The sequence below is a fragment of the Ursus arctos genome, unplaced genomic scaffold (genome assembly GCF_023065955.2).
Source record: "Ursus arctos isolate Adak ecotype North America unplaced genomic scaffold, UrsArc2.0 scaffold_11, whole genome shotgun sequence".
Taxonomy (NCBI): Eukaryota; Metazoa; Chordata; class Mammalia; order Carnivora; family Ursidae; genus Ursus; species Ursus arctos.
In genome coordinates, this window is record NW_026622775.1 from 32,075,617 (window position 1) to 32,092,401 (window position 16,785).

The following is a 16,785-nucleotide window of genomic DNA, read 5'->3' on the forward strand; positions in this document are numbered from 1 at the left end:
GGTTCCATTCCATATTTTTATGTAAATGACTCCATGGAATGTCATCAATGCTCATAACCACCAAATCCAACAGCTTCTCTTGAATCCTTTTTTCTTCATCACATTTGTTAATTCTTGTTTACCTTGTCCTGGCTGAAATCCTTCTCATTTAACTACAGCAATGTTTGATGACCCCCGATCTCTAACAATTTCTCCATTTTTTTTGTGGGTTCTTTAAACCTTCTTTCCTTGTACTTATGGAAAATCTCCTAACATATGTTTTCTCATATCAGCTGATATGGCTTTATTCATTCAATCCCAATATCACAAAAGTAGGGGACATCCCTTAAAGTAAAAAAAAAATTATTTTTGGAAGGAAGGGAAATTTTTTTACTTCAAAAACATGTAGAATTCAACTATTTAATTCATAAATAATTTAAAAAAACGCTAGGGTTAGTAAATTAATGGACAAGACATCCAAAATGGATTAATAAGTGAAAGCCATGTTTTTAGAGGATTAACTTATCCTTTTAACACTGACACAAATTATCCCTTAATTTCACTGTGAAAGAAACATAATAGATTATATGGATTATGGGTATGATCCAGAATGGTAATTTTTTCCTCCTTTACAAATAGTTTAACCTTTATTCACGCTGTTAATAAGGCTTTATAGTTTCTTCCTTGAATTGAGTGCAACTCCAATGATGCTTTGAGTTACAATGTTTATGCATGAGGTGTAACCTTACATATGACAGTATAATTACACAGATCAGGTTTGGACTTTTGTTATGGAAAACAACCTAAGTAGCATCACAAAATTCTGTGCCAAATCTATGACACTGTTGTCTCAAAAATATGTTGACATAATAGGAAATAAAGTATCAGGAAAAACTTAGTGTGTTAAGACAACTGTCCAACTAATGAAATACAACTGGTTTGATCCAAAAGTCTACTCTGTTTTCAAGGATGAAATATATTTACAAGTTGTAAACACACTTAGTTATATTTAATTAGCAGAATATTATATGAGGTCTAATGTTTTCAAGTTTTATAAATTTTTGTTCCTCATTATGAAGAGTTCAAACGACCTGAATGTAGGGATTTATTTTTGAATTTCATATTTCAGACAATAACTCGTGACATACATATTTCAACAATGACTTATACATATTTCTTTTTAAGGTGACATTATTGTTTTATATATAGTATTGAAGTCCTTCACAGACTTTGTCAACAACCTACTTTTAAATATAATATATAATTTGAAGAATGATGGCATATCATTGGTTCACAAACATTAGTATGGATTAGAAATCATGTGCAAGGTTTATCAAAACACAGATTACAGGGCAAACTAAATAGATCTGCAGAGAGGCTTGAGAATTTGCATTGCTAACAGGTTCCCGGGTGATGTTGATTCTGCTGGTCCTGTGACCACACTTTGAAAGGACTGACAGAAATCGAGTTGTTTATAAGAATTCTGAGAATTACTTCCATCCAAATTTTAGGTCACTTGTAAAAAAATTATCTGCCCACATCCAAGTTAAAATAAACCTTTTTTCATTAGTTACTAATGCAGAATAGTTTTGTTTATATCATTAACTTTTCAAGTAATTAAATTTAGAATTCACAAGTACGCTGGCTGCCAAAAAATCTTCCTGCACTTAATTTCATTTTGGCATAAAAATAATATTTTATGTGAAATAAAATAATATAAAAACCGCACACGAAAGTAAACTTGCAGGTGAAATTTTCTAACTATCCACACTTGAACTTGCATATGCCATTGTACTATTTTGATGCAAGATTCACTGGCTTATGAAAAGTCCTAAACACTTGGCCACTGAAGGTATTTCAGATTAAGTATGAAAATACAGACCAGTGAACAAATTGCCAGTGATTAGATGACAGGTAGACTTTTATTACAGCTTTTGGTTAAAAATATTAAAATATTTCGTACCTTATTAAAACCAGGTTTTTTATCACTGTAAATATCTCAATATTTCAACATATTTATACTACTTACTGATGAACTCCAAACTCATTTCTGATTCTCTGGTTTTGAAATGCTCAAATGTTATGGGCTTAATATTATGGGAAAAAGAACTGAACAATGACCAAAAAAAATTTCCAAAGTGCAAAATACCTTTCTATAGGCTTGTATGTCTTAACAATTTTACATAAATACCACAACAACTATACTCAATAAATCAGTTCCTTCATCCATACCACTTTTTATTACCTGTATAAACTTGTATTCTATCTGATTTTCTTCTTGTACATGTGCAATCTATCTAATACAGATTATAAATCAGAAAGTTAAATCGTTATTATTAAAGTCTTTTACATGGTTAAGAATTATATAAAATTTTTATTGGACTCAATTGAGATTTCTAATTATAAGCTCCTTATTTTTAGATTTTTGCTATTTTCCAGTGGCACTGAAATTAATGTCCTAGCATGAGCAGCAGGACATCAAGAGCGCAATCAAGGCAGTAAGGCAGGTGTCATCCATGCCACCTGGGCAATCAGTCTTCTTGGTTCAGATAATCTCAAATTTGTTCTCCCATTCTTACCCCATGCGTCTTTCTCCCATTGACCTCTATGTCTGACCTGTCCTGAGAATTTATAATCGCTTTCTGAAACTGGCATACTTACAATCAGGAGGCATCTTTTCCATAAATATTGTGTAATATTCTTTTAGAAGTTCAAAATTTTCCTGATTAATACTTTCCTGCAAAGAGACATCTCCAAACCTAAAAAAAGAACAAAGAAAACAGTTATGGGCTATAAAGAAGCTCCTGAAAGTAACACTTTTTACCTCTTCTTTTTAAGTAGATGGCAATAGTTTCCTAATGGAGTCTACATCGCACAACAGTTATTTAAACACATTCCAGTCTCTACTGGCCCTGATTCCACCAGTCCCTTTTCACACACCAAACGATTTTCACACTCCTCAAATGCGAACTCGGATGAAAACTCAAATCTGTAACACCAGCTCCTGTGCTTGTGCATGGTTGGTATGTCGTTAATGTTAGCTTCCCCACCTCTGCAGGGATGTATTTCTACAGTGCGAAAAACCCTGCCTCCTCTTTTTCATGCTCTAGTCTTCCTCTTCACCCATGACAGCTTGAGGAGGGGTCCAGAACATCAAGAGCAGACACTTGGCTGCATACAGTCTTACATGTGCTGTCAACTGTTGTAGGCACATGTAGACCCTATCATCTCCAGAGAGGTTTACCTCTGTCTGTCAACACTTCTTTTTTTTTTTTTTTTTTAAGAGAGGGAGAGAAAGGGTAGGATGAAAGAGAGAAAGAGACAGAGAGAGGGAGAGATGGGGAGGGGCAGGGGGGATAGGGAGAGAGAGAATCTCAAGCAGGCTCCGCGCCCAGCACAGAGCCCGATGAGGGGTTTGATCTCAAGCCCCCGAGGTCATGACCTGAGCTGAAATCAAGAGGTGGACATTTGCTGGGCATGGTGGCACGCACCTGTAAGTCCCAGCTACTCAGGAGGCTGAGGCAGGGGATCGCTTGAGCCCCGGAGTTCTGGGCTGTAGTGCACCATGCCGATCAGGTGTCTGCACTAAGTTCAGCATCAATATGGTGACCTCCCAGGAGCGGGGGACCACCAGGTTGTCTAAGGAGGGGTGAACCGGCCCAGGCTGGAAATGGACCAGGTCAAGAGGTGGATGCTTAACCAACCAACAGAGCCAGCCAGGCACCCCTCAACATTTACTTTCTGTCCACACCATGAAGGCTGACCACCTCTGTACTGGTGCTCTTCTGCTTCTTCAACCCAAAACTCTCTACCTGTGTATCACTGACCTTGGGTTTTCACTGACCTTGGGTTTTCTTTAAGCATTGCCCAGATTTAAACTTATGGTCAAGGTGTCTCTCTATAAAACGATCATATGTAAATGGTTTCCAAATATATTTCCATCCAAATCTGTATTTCCAGATATGAGTTGAAAATTTCAGTATGAATTATCCCACCCCACTTCAAATGCAACATAAGCCCAAACTGAAACCACCCCTCCTTTGGTTTAAAATTAAACATGTCCCCAATATTCTGCCATTAACTCACATTAAAATCTAGGCACTCTTTTGGATTTCCTCTCTTTTCGCCATCCCATCCACTATTCATTGATTTTTTTCATAGGTCTGGCAGACTCTCCTTCTTTAACACTGTCATTATATATTAGACGTTTAATTATATCCACTCTAGACTGGATATAGAGCCTCCCAAATACCCCAGCACTGTGCCTTCAGGCTCCTTCCCTTCCAGTCTACCCTCTACACCATGGTCAGATCATTCATTCATTCAACAAACATTTATTTAACATCAACTATGTGCCAGGAGCTGCACATTCAATAAACGAAATGTTGGAGAAGTGAATCCAATACCTGTTCTTCATATCAGTTTAGTAAACTTCACTGCTTCTTCTCTCCCTATAATGACGAAGTCTAATCTCAGTTTCACATCTAACTTCCCCACGAAGGCTTCCAAAACCCTTATGGGAGTGTAGTTACCCTCTTCTCCCTCACCAGTGGCATATCAATGCCTTTGGGACTTTCCACATGTCATTCTCCCTCTAACTAGAATGCCTTATCTTCCTTGTCTGCTTGATCAATTCATCCTTCAGGCTTTAAGAGAGGCTCACCTACTCCATGAAACCTCCCTGACGAATTCCCCTCCCATCTGTGAATCACTTTCTTTCGTCCATTATTCCTGCCCCCTCTTCCACATCTTTGCTTACTGCATGAGTCAAACTATAATGTATTAGTTGTTGATCTGGCTTCCTTATGGGATGGTAAGTTTTTTTTAGGACAGGGATCATGTCTTGTTACACTGCATGCTCCCTGTGTCCCACGGCTTGGCAGAGTAGTGCCTGGTGCAAGGTCAATGTTCAATATCTATACAGAGTCAAACCTGGAGAACAGGAATATAGACGCAGGAAAATCTACAGGAGAGTTTCTCTAAACTCCGAAATACACTTTTCTAAATTTTTTCAGACATTATAATCAAATGGTAGTTTAAAAAGATCATCCTTCTGGAGTGATGTTATTGTTAGGGACTAAATGTTTGTGCCCTCCCCCAAAACTCACATTTTGAAGCCCCACCCCCCAGTAGCTGTGTTTGGAGATGGAGCCTCTAAGGAAGTAATTAAAGGTCATGAGATGGGGGCCCTAATCCAATAGGATTAGTGTGTCCTTGTAAAAAGAGGCACCAGAGAGCTCACTTTCTCTGTGTACACAAAAAAGAGGTCAAGTGAGCACAAGGAGAGAAAGTCAAAGCGAACTTTCACCAGTAATGAAATTGGCTAGAACCTTGACCTTGGAATTCTCACCTCTGGTACTATGAAATAAATATTTCTGTTGTTTAAGCCACCCAGTCTGAGGTATTTTGTTATGGTAACCCAGAGTAATTAGTACTTACTTGGTTAAGAATGGATACACATAGCATACATTTGGGCAATGGGTAAGTATGTAGTCAAATATTACACCTGGGTTACATAGCATCTAATTATAGATGTTGCCTGGTAAAGCTCAAAATTCAGAATTGGAGAAATAAGGCTCAGAGAACAGAGAGGAAGTGATTTACTCAGATCAGTAGTTGGTTGGTACCAGAGTGCCAGCCTTCCTGCTTCTCTTTGAGTTCTTCTGTACTTTGCCATTTTGTCTCTTTTTCAAGTCTTATGTGCCTCTATAGCTTCCAGATATGAAAAAAAAAGTGTATGTGTGCATGGGTGTGTGTGCACAGAGACACACATATATAAAATATGCAAGAGAGATAAAAGAGAAGGAAGGGAAGGGAGCTTTTTTTTATATTTACTTATATATTCATTCATTCATTTATTTTTTCTTGAGAGAAAGAGTAGAGCAGGGGGAGGGGCAGAGGGAGAGAGAATCTTAAGCAGGCTCCAATCTCAGCATGGAGCCTGATGCAGAGCTCAGTGTCATAACCCGGAGATCAAAACCTGAGCCGAAATCAAGAGTCAGAGACTTAACTGACTGAGACACCCAGGTGCCCCATGGGAAGGGACTTTTTTTTTTTTTAAGATTTTATGTATTTATTTGACAGAGAGAGAGAGATGGCCAGCAAGAGAAGGAACACAAGCAGGGGAAGTGGGAGAGGAAGAAGCAGGCTCCAGCGGAGCAGGGAGCCCGATGCAGGGCTTGATGCGAGGCTTGATGCGGGGCTTGATGCGGGGCTCGATGCGGGGCTCGATGCGGGGCTCGATGCGGGGCTCGATCCCAGGACTCTGGGATCATGCCCTGAGCCGAAGGCAAACGCTTAAGGACTGAGCCACCCAGGTGCCCCAGGAAGGGACTTTTTAAAATAAAGTGACTAACAGCTGAAATAGTCACAATGACATAGTGATGCAAATTAACCTACCGTAGAGGGCTTGAAAATACAATGCTAACTACAATGCTAACTTTTCCTTGAAAAGCCTGTAAATGCAGACCCTCACATCTCTCTCAAGACCACACTAACGGGGTTTAACTTACTGATCCAAAACCAAAACACTCCGTAATCAAGTGCATCAAAGAAAAAACAATGAACTGAAAGTGCTGTGTTGTCTTCCCCCCAAAATTGTATAATTTACGTTCATAAATATCATTTACCTCAACCATCAGACTTGCTGTGAGGCACATATATTCAGACGCCTGGACTATAATCTCACGTTAGGTATTGATGTGCAACAGGGCTCAATTATCAAAGTAAACTTCTTGTACAACAGTGAATAAAATTATATTCTGATTTATGCATACTATAAGAAAGGAGATTAATGGTTTCTACACAACTTGAAATTAAACATGAAATACAGAGCTGCCACCTAACTTTGTAACTGACAGGTGAGAATTATGAAAACCTATGCCGTCCAGGAAATGCCTTTTGGATAAGAGGGAGAGAAGGAAAAATCACTGGAAGAGAATAGATAAAAACAGGCACCTTGCCCATCACTGAAATTCAGGAGGACCAGAAATGTAGTGGCATTTTTAATCTAGTAAAAGACATTGGTACAGGTTTAACACCTACTTATCAAGTCACGGCAAAGAATATGCTAGGCGCCTTTAAACTGATACCTGCAGGGGAAAGAGACATTTGGAGAGTGAATTATGGACAAGAAAGCTTTTTAAATATGGAAGACTATCAAACTTTCCAAAAGTACTGCCCATCGAGGAACTTCTCCATTGGGGAACCTCTCCACGGCAGGATGGCAACTTCTTTCTCCAGAATCTTTTAAAAATGTATTCTATGAACTTTAAGTCTTATCCATATTTTCAATAATCTCTACGTGTGAACCATGTAAGATACAAAAAGGTGTTTTTGACGGTAACTCACGGGACTGTGTACAATCATCTGTTGTTTGACTAAGCAAGTTATTTATGAAAAGATGTGCTAACCTCCCCCCGATAACAACTATTTTAATAAACAAAGGGGAAAACTAGAGAGTGTTTTAGGTCCAGAAAAGTTTGATCCAATTGGCTGAGTTTATAATGTTGAAATACATATGAATGTAAACCATTCTAATATTGGATACACACGTGCGGTATTTGGAACCGTGAAGAAAGCTAATCCATGTACATAATCCGGCCTTGGCATCAATATTTTCCTCATTCCTTTGCCGCTTTTAAATTTGATGTGGGCCAGGAATCCTGAAATATGAATATTTCTCTTTGCCATCTCGCGTGACTTGGTATGATCAAAAGGAAAACGTACCTGTGAGTGTCTCCGAGTCTCGTGTGCAGGAGCACGGGGAACTGCTCGGCATACCCATAACAACCGAAAAGAACAACGGAAGTACCAATCTCCTACTTGAAGCTCACCTCTCAGCAAGAGTTTGTTGTTCGTTGATTCCAACATTAAAAAGTACTGGATACACATGGAGCAACTGTCCCTCTTTAATCTGCAAAGGCAGTGCCTCAAACATCCGTGCGGGCAGCTTCACCTCCACCACGTAATGTTCACTGAGGACAGCGGAGGACAAAGAGAAGAAGCATTGCTTATTTCACTCATTGTTGCCGTAGAGTCATTGGAAAGAAACAAACAGTTGGAATATAGAGCTGATTCAAGTTTTTGGCTGCTATCTGCTTATTTTCTGTTATTAATTCATTCGGTAATCATTTTGTTCACTTCGCTATTAAATTACTTGGAGTAAAGAACTATTTACATTTTTGTAATTTTTCTCCATTACTCTGAGCCCCTTTAGGAAAGGAAGAATGTTTAGTTCATTTGTATACCAGGGCCATGTGCATAAGAGACTCGATATTTATTTTCTTGACTTAATTATTTTTAAAACCCAGCCAGTCTCAAGAATAAGAAAAGTAATTTATGATGGATTTTTCAATATAGGAAAACTAATAAACCAAATCATTTAAGATATTTTTGCGCATGGCCTGATTGTTACTGTTATTGATGAACCCCCCAGTTTGTGATGGCTTGATGGAAATGGAATGGTTTCATTACTTAAGATGTAACCTTTGGGGGTTTCTGATCATTTTTGCAACATTAGCATATCACAGGAAAGGCTTTTTTCATTGGAAATTTCCATTAAAAATTACCCCTAATGTTCAGTGTTGAAATTTTAAAGTGGGATTCACAGAACATGGTCAACAAGAATAGCTGCTTGTATATTTTTAAACTTGACATCTTCTGATGCAGTGTGAAGTGAGTATTGAAATGCAGAGAGTTTTGCTCGGAATATATGAAAATCCATGTGTTTCTGGAGCTATAGATAGTGCTGGGATTGTAATACATGTATTGGGAAAAGAAGGACTGGACAATTAGTGAGTCTCTTTGTGAAAATATTTTTAGCTTTCTGGTATAACAATGCTGACATATACTACTCTGGATGACGGACTCAGATGTGTTTCTTACCTGAGCTTTGAACCAGAGAACCAGGAAATACCATGAATCCAGCAAGCAGGGATGTTAGCACTACCCTCAGATGAATGGACACATTATTTTTCTTTTTTAAATTGCTCTCAGTGCCCTTTACAAAAGCCTGGCTAACAGAGGGCTGATGTTTATTTATTTCAAGTCTTTCAAGAATATGAGGAGAATTAATGAGTTCGTCCATGTGTAAAGGTTGCTCTGAAGGTGAAACATTATATAATGTTTTACGATAACTTTTTGTCAGCTTTATTAAAATACAGCCAACATAAATTCATGCATTTTAAGTGTATAATTCAGAGTTTTAGCAAATTTATAGAGTTGTGCAATCCTGACTATAATCCAGTTTCAGAACACTTTTATCACCTTTTTTTTTTAAGATTTTATTTATTTATTTGACAGAGAGAGAGAGAGCATGCACAAGCAGGGGGAGCAGCAGAGATAGAGGGAGAAGCAGGCTCCCCGCTGAGCAGGGAGCCTGATGTGGGGCTCAATCCCAAGACCCTGGGATCATGACCTGACCCGATGGCAGACGCTTGACCAACTGAGCCACCCAGGCGCCCCAACACTTCCATCACCTTAAAAACAATCCCTCATGCCTGTTCGCGTTCACACCCCAAACCACTCTCAGCCCTGGGAAACCACTGATCAATTTTCTGTCTCTGCAGATTTTACTTTTTCACATATTTCATATAAATGAAATGATGTCATATGTAGTCTTTTATGCCTAGTATTTTTCATTTAGTATGATGACTTTGAAGTCATTATGCTGTAGCATCTATCATTAGGTTGTTCCTTTTTCCTCCTATTTATAGCATTCTGTTGTACAGATACACCACATTTTCCCTATGTACTCACAAGCTGATGGCTACTCGGGATACTTCACAATTTGGACTATTAAGAATAATGCCATCGACATTCATGCATTAGTTTATTTGTGGACACATGGTTTCATTTTCTCTTAGGTATATACCTAAGGGTCATAGAGTAATTTTAGGTTTAACTTTTTAAGAAACTGCCAAACTGTTTTCAAAGTGGCAGCATCACTCTACATACCCACCAGCAACGTAGGAGGGTTCTAGGTTTTCCACATCCTCGCTAACACTTGTTATTGTCTGACTTTTTGATTATGATGATTTCCACTGTAAGCAAAGCGGTATCTAAGTGTGGTTACTTTGCATTCTCCTATGACTAATGATGTTGACCAAGTTTTCATGTGCACATAAGCCACTCATCTATCTTATCTGGCAAAATACCTATTCGATTCCTATGCCCATTTTTAAATTAGGTTTTTTGTCTCATAATTATTGAGTTGTAAGATTTCTTTATATATTCTGGGTGCGCGTCTTATATCAGACATATGATTTGCACGTATTTTCCCAATCTGTGGCTTCTCTTTTCATTTACTTAATGATATTTTTGCTCCTTAAAAGTTTATCATGTTGATTACATTCTTTCGAATTGTGTACTTCATGAATCTAGAATTTCAGGTCCTATCTGAGAACTCCTTCTCTAACCCAACTTAACAAATATTTTCTCCTAGAAGTTTCACGGTTTTAGCTCTTACATTTAGACCAAGGATCCATTGTGAGTTAGTTTTTGTGTAAGGTATAAATTGAGGTTCTAAAGGATTTTGCCTGCGTATGGATAACGAATTGTCACAGCAACAGTTTTTGAAAAGACTCTCCGTTCTCCATTGAATTACTTTGGCACCTTTGTCAAAAATCAATTGACCCTAAAGGTAATAGTTTATAGGTGGGCTCCAAAGTCTGTTGCGTGTTATGTGTATACTTACCCCTGTACTGCAGGGTCTTCATTATTGTGGGTTTATATTAAGCGTTGAAATCAGAAAGTAGAAGTCTTCTTTTGTCTTTTATAAAATTGTTTTTGGAACTCTGGGTCTTTTGCATTTCCATACAAATTTTAGGTTTAGTTTGCCAGTTTGTGCACAAAAGACGACTGGGATTTAGCCAGCAATTGCACTGAAATCTACAGATCGGTTTGTGGAGAACTGCCATCTGAACGATACTGAGTATCCGAATCTGGGAACATGGACTGTCTTTCTGTTTATTGGATCTTATTAATTTCTCTAAGCACGATTTTGTGTGTTCTGTGTACAATTCTTAGAGTACTTTGTTAAATTTGGTCTGATGTAATTGTTCTTTTTGATGCTACTGTGAACGAAATTGCTATCTAAATCACCACTGTTTCCAACAACTTTTCAGGAGTGTGTTTTTTTCTGCTTCCCTATCCAAATCAAGTCAGCCCCTCTGGTAGCGAAACTGCTGGACTCTTCAGCCTGTGTTAGCCCAGTAAAACTGTGCTGACCGAGCTGGGTGTTATGGGAGCAACTCCGGGCAAGACTGCCCCAGACACCATGTGTCTTAACCAATGTCCACTAGTTTTTCATTAATAAGAACTTGTAAGTTTGTGGGCACATTTGACTTATTTCCTTAGTCTCAAGGTGGCTGTTTTCAGCAATTCTGTCCAATCGCAATGTTGCTGTTTGGAGAGGGGGTTTGCCAAGCTGCTCACTTTGCTGTATCCTATGAGTTCCACTCAGAATCTGTTTTGTAACTTTTGAATTTAGCCTGCAGACTCCCTCAGAAAAACAGCCTATATTCTGCTACACCAAATGGCCTGATAAACTCCCCATATCAACTGTGATAAAGGTATCAGTCTCCCACTTTTGATAATCCCCACTTTTGATAATACAGAGTGGTACTGTTTTCCAGGTGTGTATATGAGCCATTTTATTCTTCTTTCTTCCAATGCATGGAAAATTAAGCATTCATCCACAGATGAAATATTTAGTTTTATGAGGATATTTTTTCTTTATGTATATGAAATAGTCACCTTTCCATTCAATCATGTTTCTCTGAGCATCCTTCAAACAAAATTTAAAATAACTATCTTATGTTTACTATAGATAAGAAAGCAAGTTTAGTTTGAACTTTTATACTTACTTTCTCTCCATCTCTCTCCAGCATGAAAAGGGCTTTCTCTTTAGCACATTCATATTTTTTCATTGTGATCTAAGAATGTTTCAAATTTCGAATAGCCTCGTGTAGCAGTCAGAAGCACTAATGCCAGAATGGTTACAATTTGGTGGACTTCTGACCGAAATGATTTACCATAGGGTAGAACTCTTCTGTTGCAGGTCTAGTCCATGCACTGTTATTTTGCTTAATTATTTCTGATATTTTGCCCATCATTCACTGACCTTCGAAGCTATTTATTTAAAACCATTCTCGGAAATTTCAGTCTGTGAGTGAATTGTCAAAAATAATTAAGAAAAATGGTGGTATGTGCCCCTGACACAGAAATAGATCTTTTCTAAAATGTTGCTGCTTTTAACAGAATTTAATATAAAGTCATTTCAAGAATTATGGCGCTATTAACCAACTGATTCCAGCAAAAGTAAAAACACACAGAGCTTTGGACTGGACCGTAATAAAGAGACAAATGTTCTTCTCATGCCTGCTCTTCTTTTGAATGCCTCCTATTTCCTGGGGGAGCATTTCCATGCTCACCTCACTACCGTACAATTTATAAACATTCATGAGCCTTCTAGGAGTTTTTCAAGGTCTTCCCCTGTTACGTCATCTACATTCATTTCTCCACCGAATAGGAAAAAAGGAACAAAAGAAAAATTTCCAAACCAAACCTTAATTCTCCTTGGCTCCTTTGTCAGGACTTGAGACAAATATCTAACAAAGCTTGGTCTCAAGGGAATAGGCACCACTTACCGCCTTCCTGTTATAACTGGCAAGACATCATTGGATTTGGCTTCAATTATTTTAAATGCGACTTTCTTCAAATCTGAAATGCCAACAGCCATGTCCTCTAGCATTCCGATTTCATCACCTACACAAGGGAAAAGGAGCATTGTTACAAACATACTATTTAAAGAGAATGTCATTTGGTACTACATCTCCCTGCTGGGATTTGTTCTAGCATTTTAGTGAATGAGTTTCTGAATGCAGTGAATATATTCTCAACACTTTTCCTCAGAGGCTGAAGGTTTTCACCACTGAAGTAAAAACCATTTCAGTGGACTCCAGCAGTCCAAGTACCCTTTGAAGGAAAGAAGAATGCATACATTAGCTGGAAGGCTATAGAGAGGTTTTAATTCCCTTATGAAACAGAGTATCATGCAGCTCTCTTTCCATTGACAGGAGTGATATTTGATTTCTAGAAATAGAGACAGAGCCACACTACCCAATACAAATATAATGCAGGTCACATATGTAATTTTAAGTGTCCTGGTAGCCATATTTTTAAAAGAGTAAAATTCATAAAGGTGAAATTAATATTAATAATATATTTTACTCTAACCGAATATATCCCAAATATCATTTCAGTTATAAATCAATGTAAAATTATTAATTTTTAATATAAAACTAGTTTTTACTAGTTTCTGAAATCTGGTGTGCATGTTTAGTACATAATGATTTGGATCAGACACATTTCAAGTGCTCAATAACCACACCAGGCTACGTATTAAATAGCGCAGTTCTAGACATTGGAAAGTTGGGACTTTAAAAATCCAGTCATTGAAACTATGTTGGTAGAGAGCCTTTTATATTAAAAAGCCAGATGGCTGCTCAGGACTCCACTATTCATACTCCATGAAATAATCTATAATTCCATTTTCAAAACATAATGGGGGTAAGAATACAGTTACAAGGTGAATGAATGCAAAGAATTGAAAGTTACATTATTTCTGTAATGCTTATGTCATAAAGGTTTATTTCGCATTTTTATTTTTAACTGCAGAATCTATGGATCAGATATCCTTATGAGTGAGAATATGATTTTAACACGTACTAAAGCAATACTCACTATATGTACTTAGCAGTCCTTCATACTGCACTATCAAGCCCACTGTGTGAAGCTGCTGTAGGAAGCCAGGGTCATGCAAACTTGTGTGTAATTTGATGATAAAACCACAAACCAATCCAGCAAGCTAAAAAAAAAAAAAAAAGTCATTGAAGAAATTGACTGGGGTCAGCAAACTTTAATTGAAAAAAATTTAAGATTTTTGAGGCATCACGGATTTAATTAAAATTTTTCAAGTATGTGAAACATTCATGAACTAGTGGGGGACACAGACAGTTCGGTTAAAATATTCCCTTCTTTCTGTCTTCTTTCCTCCCCGTGTACGTCTATAAAACTCAGTTGTGGGTGTGGAGGCAGAAAGGAGAAGAAAGGTCCCCGGGACAGCCACCATGATGGAGACCGGCCTTGACGTCATGAGATGGGATTGCATGAAGGCAAAAGAGGTGGTCCTGTTAAATCTTGCCTAATAAGCATTACTGCCCTGCTAACTTATTTTATAGACAAACAAAACATACAAGAGATCATTATGAGGCCCTGTCCTGGGATTCATTAGGGAGCTGTATAAATGCAAAATTGTAAACAGATCCCTTTTGCCAGTCCCAGCTGCCAGTCCCACCTCTATGCAAGGCTGCTGCCCCTTTCCTTCCACCATGCTTGTGTGGAGACCCCAGGGCATAATATGATGACAGGATGGGTGGCCTTTGTTTCACTGACTCTCTGCACCGTGGAGCAGAATGTACATTTCAGAGACTTGGCCACCTCTCTGCAGAAATAAATCCTTAAGATCTCATAAGCTGTTTCTGTTCAGCTCATATTTATTATGGATAAGGAAAACTGATATCAAAACTCTAAGTAAAGAATCCCTTTAAAAACGAACCTACCGAAAGTAGATCTCTACCGTCACCAAGGATACACTTTAGCCACCCAGCCCCATGCTGTGTTCCCAAGAGGCACCTACTGCTTGGCTGAAGACAATGTCCCTTCTGAGAGTCAGCATCAAGCACTGGGGCAAGCTGTATGCAAGTTCCTGAAGGAGCACGAACGTCAGGGACTGCTTGGCTCGGTTCACCACTTCTCCCATGCAGTCCTTCAGGGTAAGGATGAGGGGATACAGCTGTTCGTACCAGTCCTCTGCAGGGAGGAAGGGGGTGTAAGAACAGTGGGATAGAGGAAGGTCATGGAGGATGGAACCAGTTTATTCTTCTTAGTCAAGGTACACACGTTATTAAGGATTTATGACGATTTGATTTGAAGAGCTCTGATCCAAATCTCTCCTCTGAACTCTGTAAGTCTGCAGCCAGCCACTTGTTGGATCTCTCTGCTGAGTATACTTAACATATACTCCTCTCTAGCCTTCTCACCTCCAGTCTGGAGACCTCCTGTAGCCTCGTGGACGGTGCCACCAAACTCCTTCCATGCTGGAAAGCAGTTTTCCTGGACTTCTACAGTCTTCACATTTGTTGGGACATTGAATTCTACCATTGTAGAACCCAGTAGACATTCACCATCCCCTTGCCCTCTGCCTTCATCATTTCTCAATCATCCCTGGATCAGTTACTATCCTTCTCCTTCCAGGCACGCCCTACTTGAACCCTTTCTCAACAGTGTCCCTGGAGTCCCTGGAGGGGGCTTTCTAATCAGTTTGAATTCCATCCCTTCATTCACTCCCTCACTGCCCTACTTTAAACATTTTAAAAACACTAAAGCGTTCAGAATAAAGTCCAAAAACATAAAACAGCCTCCATTATCTGACCTCTGCCTACTTGTCCAGTCTCACCTCTCAGAAGAGCCTCACTCACAGTCTTGAGTCCCAGGTGAACTGAACAATGTGTATTTCCTCAAACCTGTCCTGCTCCCACCTACTCCCACCTCTGCCTCATTTACTGAAGTTTGGGTTACTTTTGTGCCCACAGTTCCTTGTTCTAGAACTCCACACACTATTTGCTTTGCAAGAAAGGGACCTCACTGACAGCAAGGAATTTAATCCCTGAGCCTAGCATAGAGTCTAACATATAGCAGATATTCAATCAGTTTTAATTGAGAGAGAGAGAGGGAGAGAAAGACCGTGCACAAGTAGGGGGAACAGAAGAGGGAGAAGCAGGCTCCCCACTGAGCAGGGAGCCTGATGCACAGCTGGTTCGCAAGACCCTGGGATCATGACCTGAGCAGAAGGCAGATGCTTAACCAACTGAACCACCCAGGTGCCCCAATCGAATTAGTAAAGTTATGATAAATATAACAAAAAAGTTGTTATTCATTTATTTTTAATAATTTAATAAAATTATAAAATCATGAATTTTATAATTTTAAATTATTATAAAATAAGAAAATTAATAAAATAATAATAATTTTTAAAAAGATTTCATTTATTTGGGAGAGGGAGAGACAGACATAGAAGGAGAGAGAGAGAAAGAGTACAAAGAGGGAGGGGGAGAAGCAGACTCCCTATTGAGCAGCAAGCCTGACATGGGGCTCCATCCCAGGACCCTGGGATCATGACCTGAGCTGAAGGCAGACGCTTAACTGACTGAGCCACCCAGGCGCCCCATAATAAAATTTTGAAGATATAGACAAGTATGAAAAAATCAAGTTTCTGACAATTCAAATAGGCTCTTCAAATCAGGATATAAAACTGAAACCAGGACATCTGGGTGGCTCAGTCGGTTAGGTGTCTGCCTTTGGTTCAGGTCATGATCCCAGGGTTCTGGGATCGAGTCCCACATTGGGCTCCTTGCTCAGCAGGAAGCCTGCTTCTCCCTCTGCCTGCTGCTCCCCCTGCATGTGCTCTCTCTCTCTGTCAAATAAACAAATAAAATCTTAAAAACAAACAAACAAAACAAAACTGAGACCATCTGTATTTTTTGTATGTCTAGATAGCTAACTTGTTTCAATTATATAATCATGATGTTGGCATATGATATGCAAATAAGTTACATGTTAGTTTATTTGGAAATCAAGGCCCTGATAAACATCAAATACCATGCATTCCAGACTGTGACATTCCATTAACATACAAATAAATTAATAGCAGTATGACAAAGAAATTTAATAGAAATGAATGTA

General features: G+C 38.7%; 1 protein-coding gene across 6 annotated transcripts in view; it reads right to left on the bottom strand.

Annotated features, from left to right (window-relative positions):
* Positions 1 to 16,785, bottom strand: part of INPP4B (inositol polyphosphate-4-phosphatase type II B) — a 738,855-nt gene that overhangs the window by 72,828 nt on the left and 649,242 nt on the right. For all 6 annotated transcript variants that reach the window (XM_057310095.1, XM_026499399.4, XM_057310094.1 and 3 more), the window contains 5 exons: positions 14,681 to 14,853; positions 13,726 to 13,849; positions 12,630 to 12,747; positions 7,815 to 7,955; positions 2,641 to 2,738 (listed from right to left, as the gene is read on the bottom strand). In XM_057310095.1, the coding sequence (XP_057166078.1) occupies positions 2,641 to 2,738; positions 7,815 to 7,955; positions 12,630 to 12,747; positions 13,726 to 13,849; positions 14,681 to 14,853 (654 nt within the window). The remainder of the gene's footprint in view (positions 1 to 2,640; positions 2,739 to 7,814; positions 7,956 to 12,629; positions 12,748 to 13,725; positions 13,850 to 14,680; positions 14,854 to 16,785) is intronic.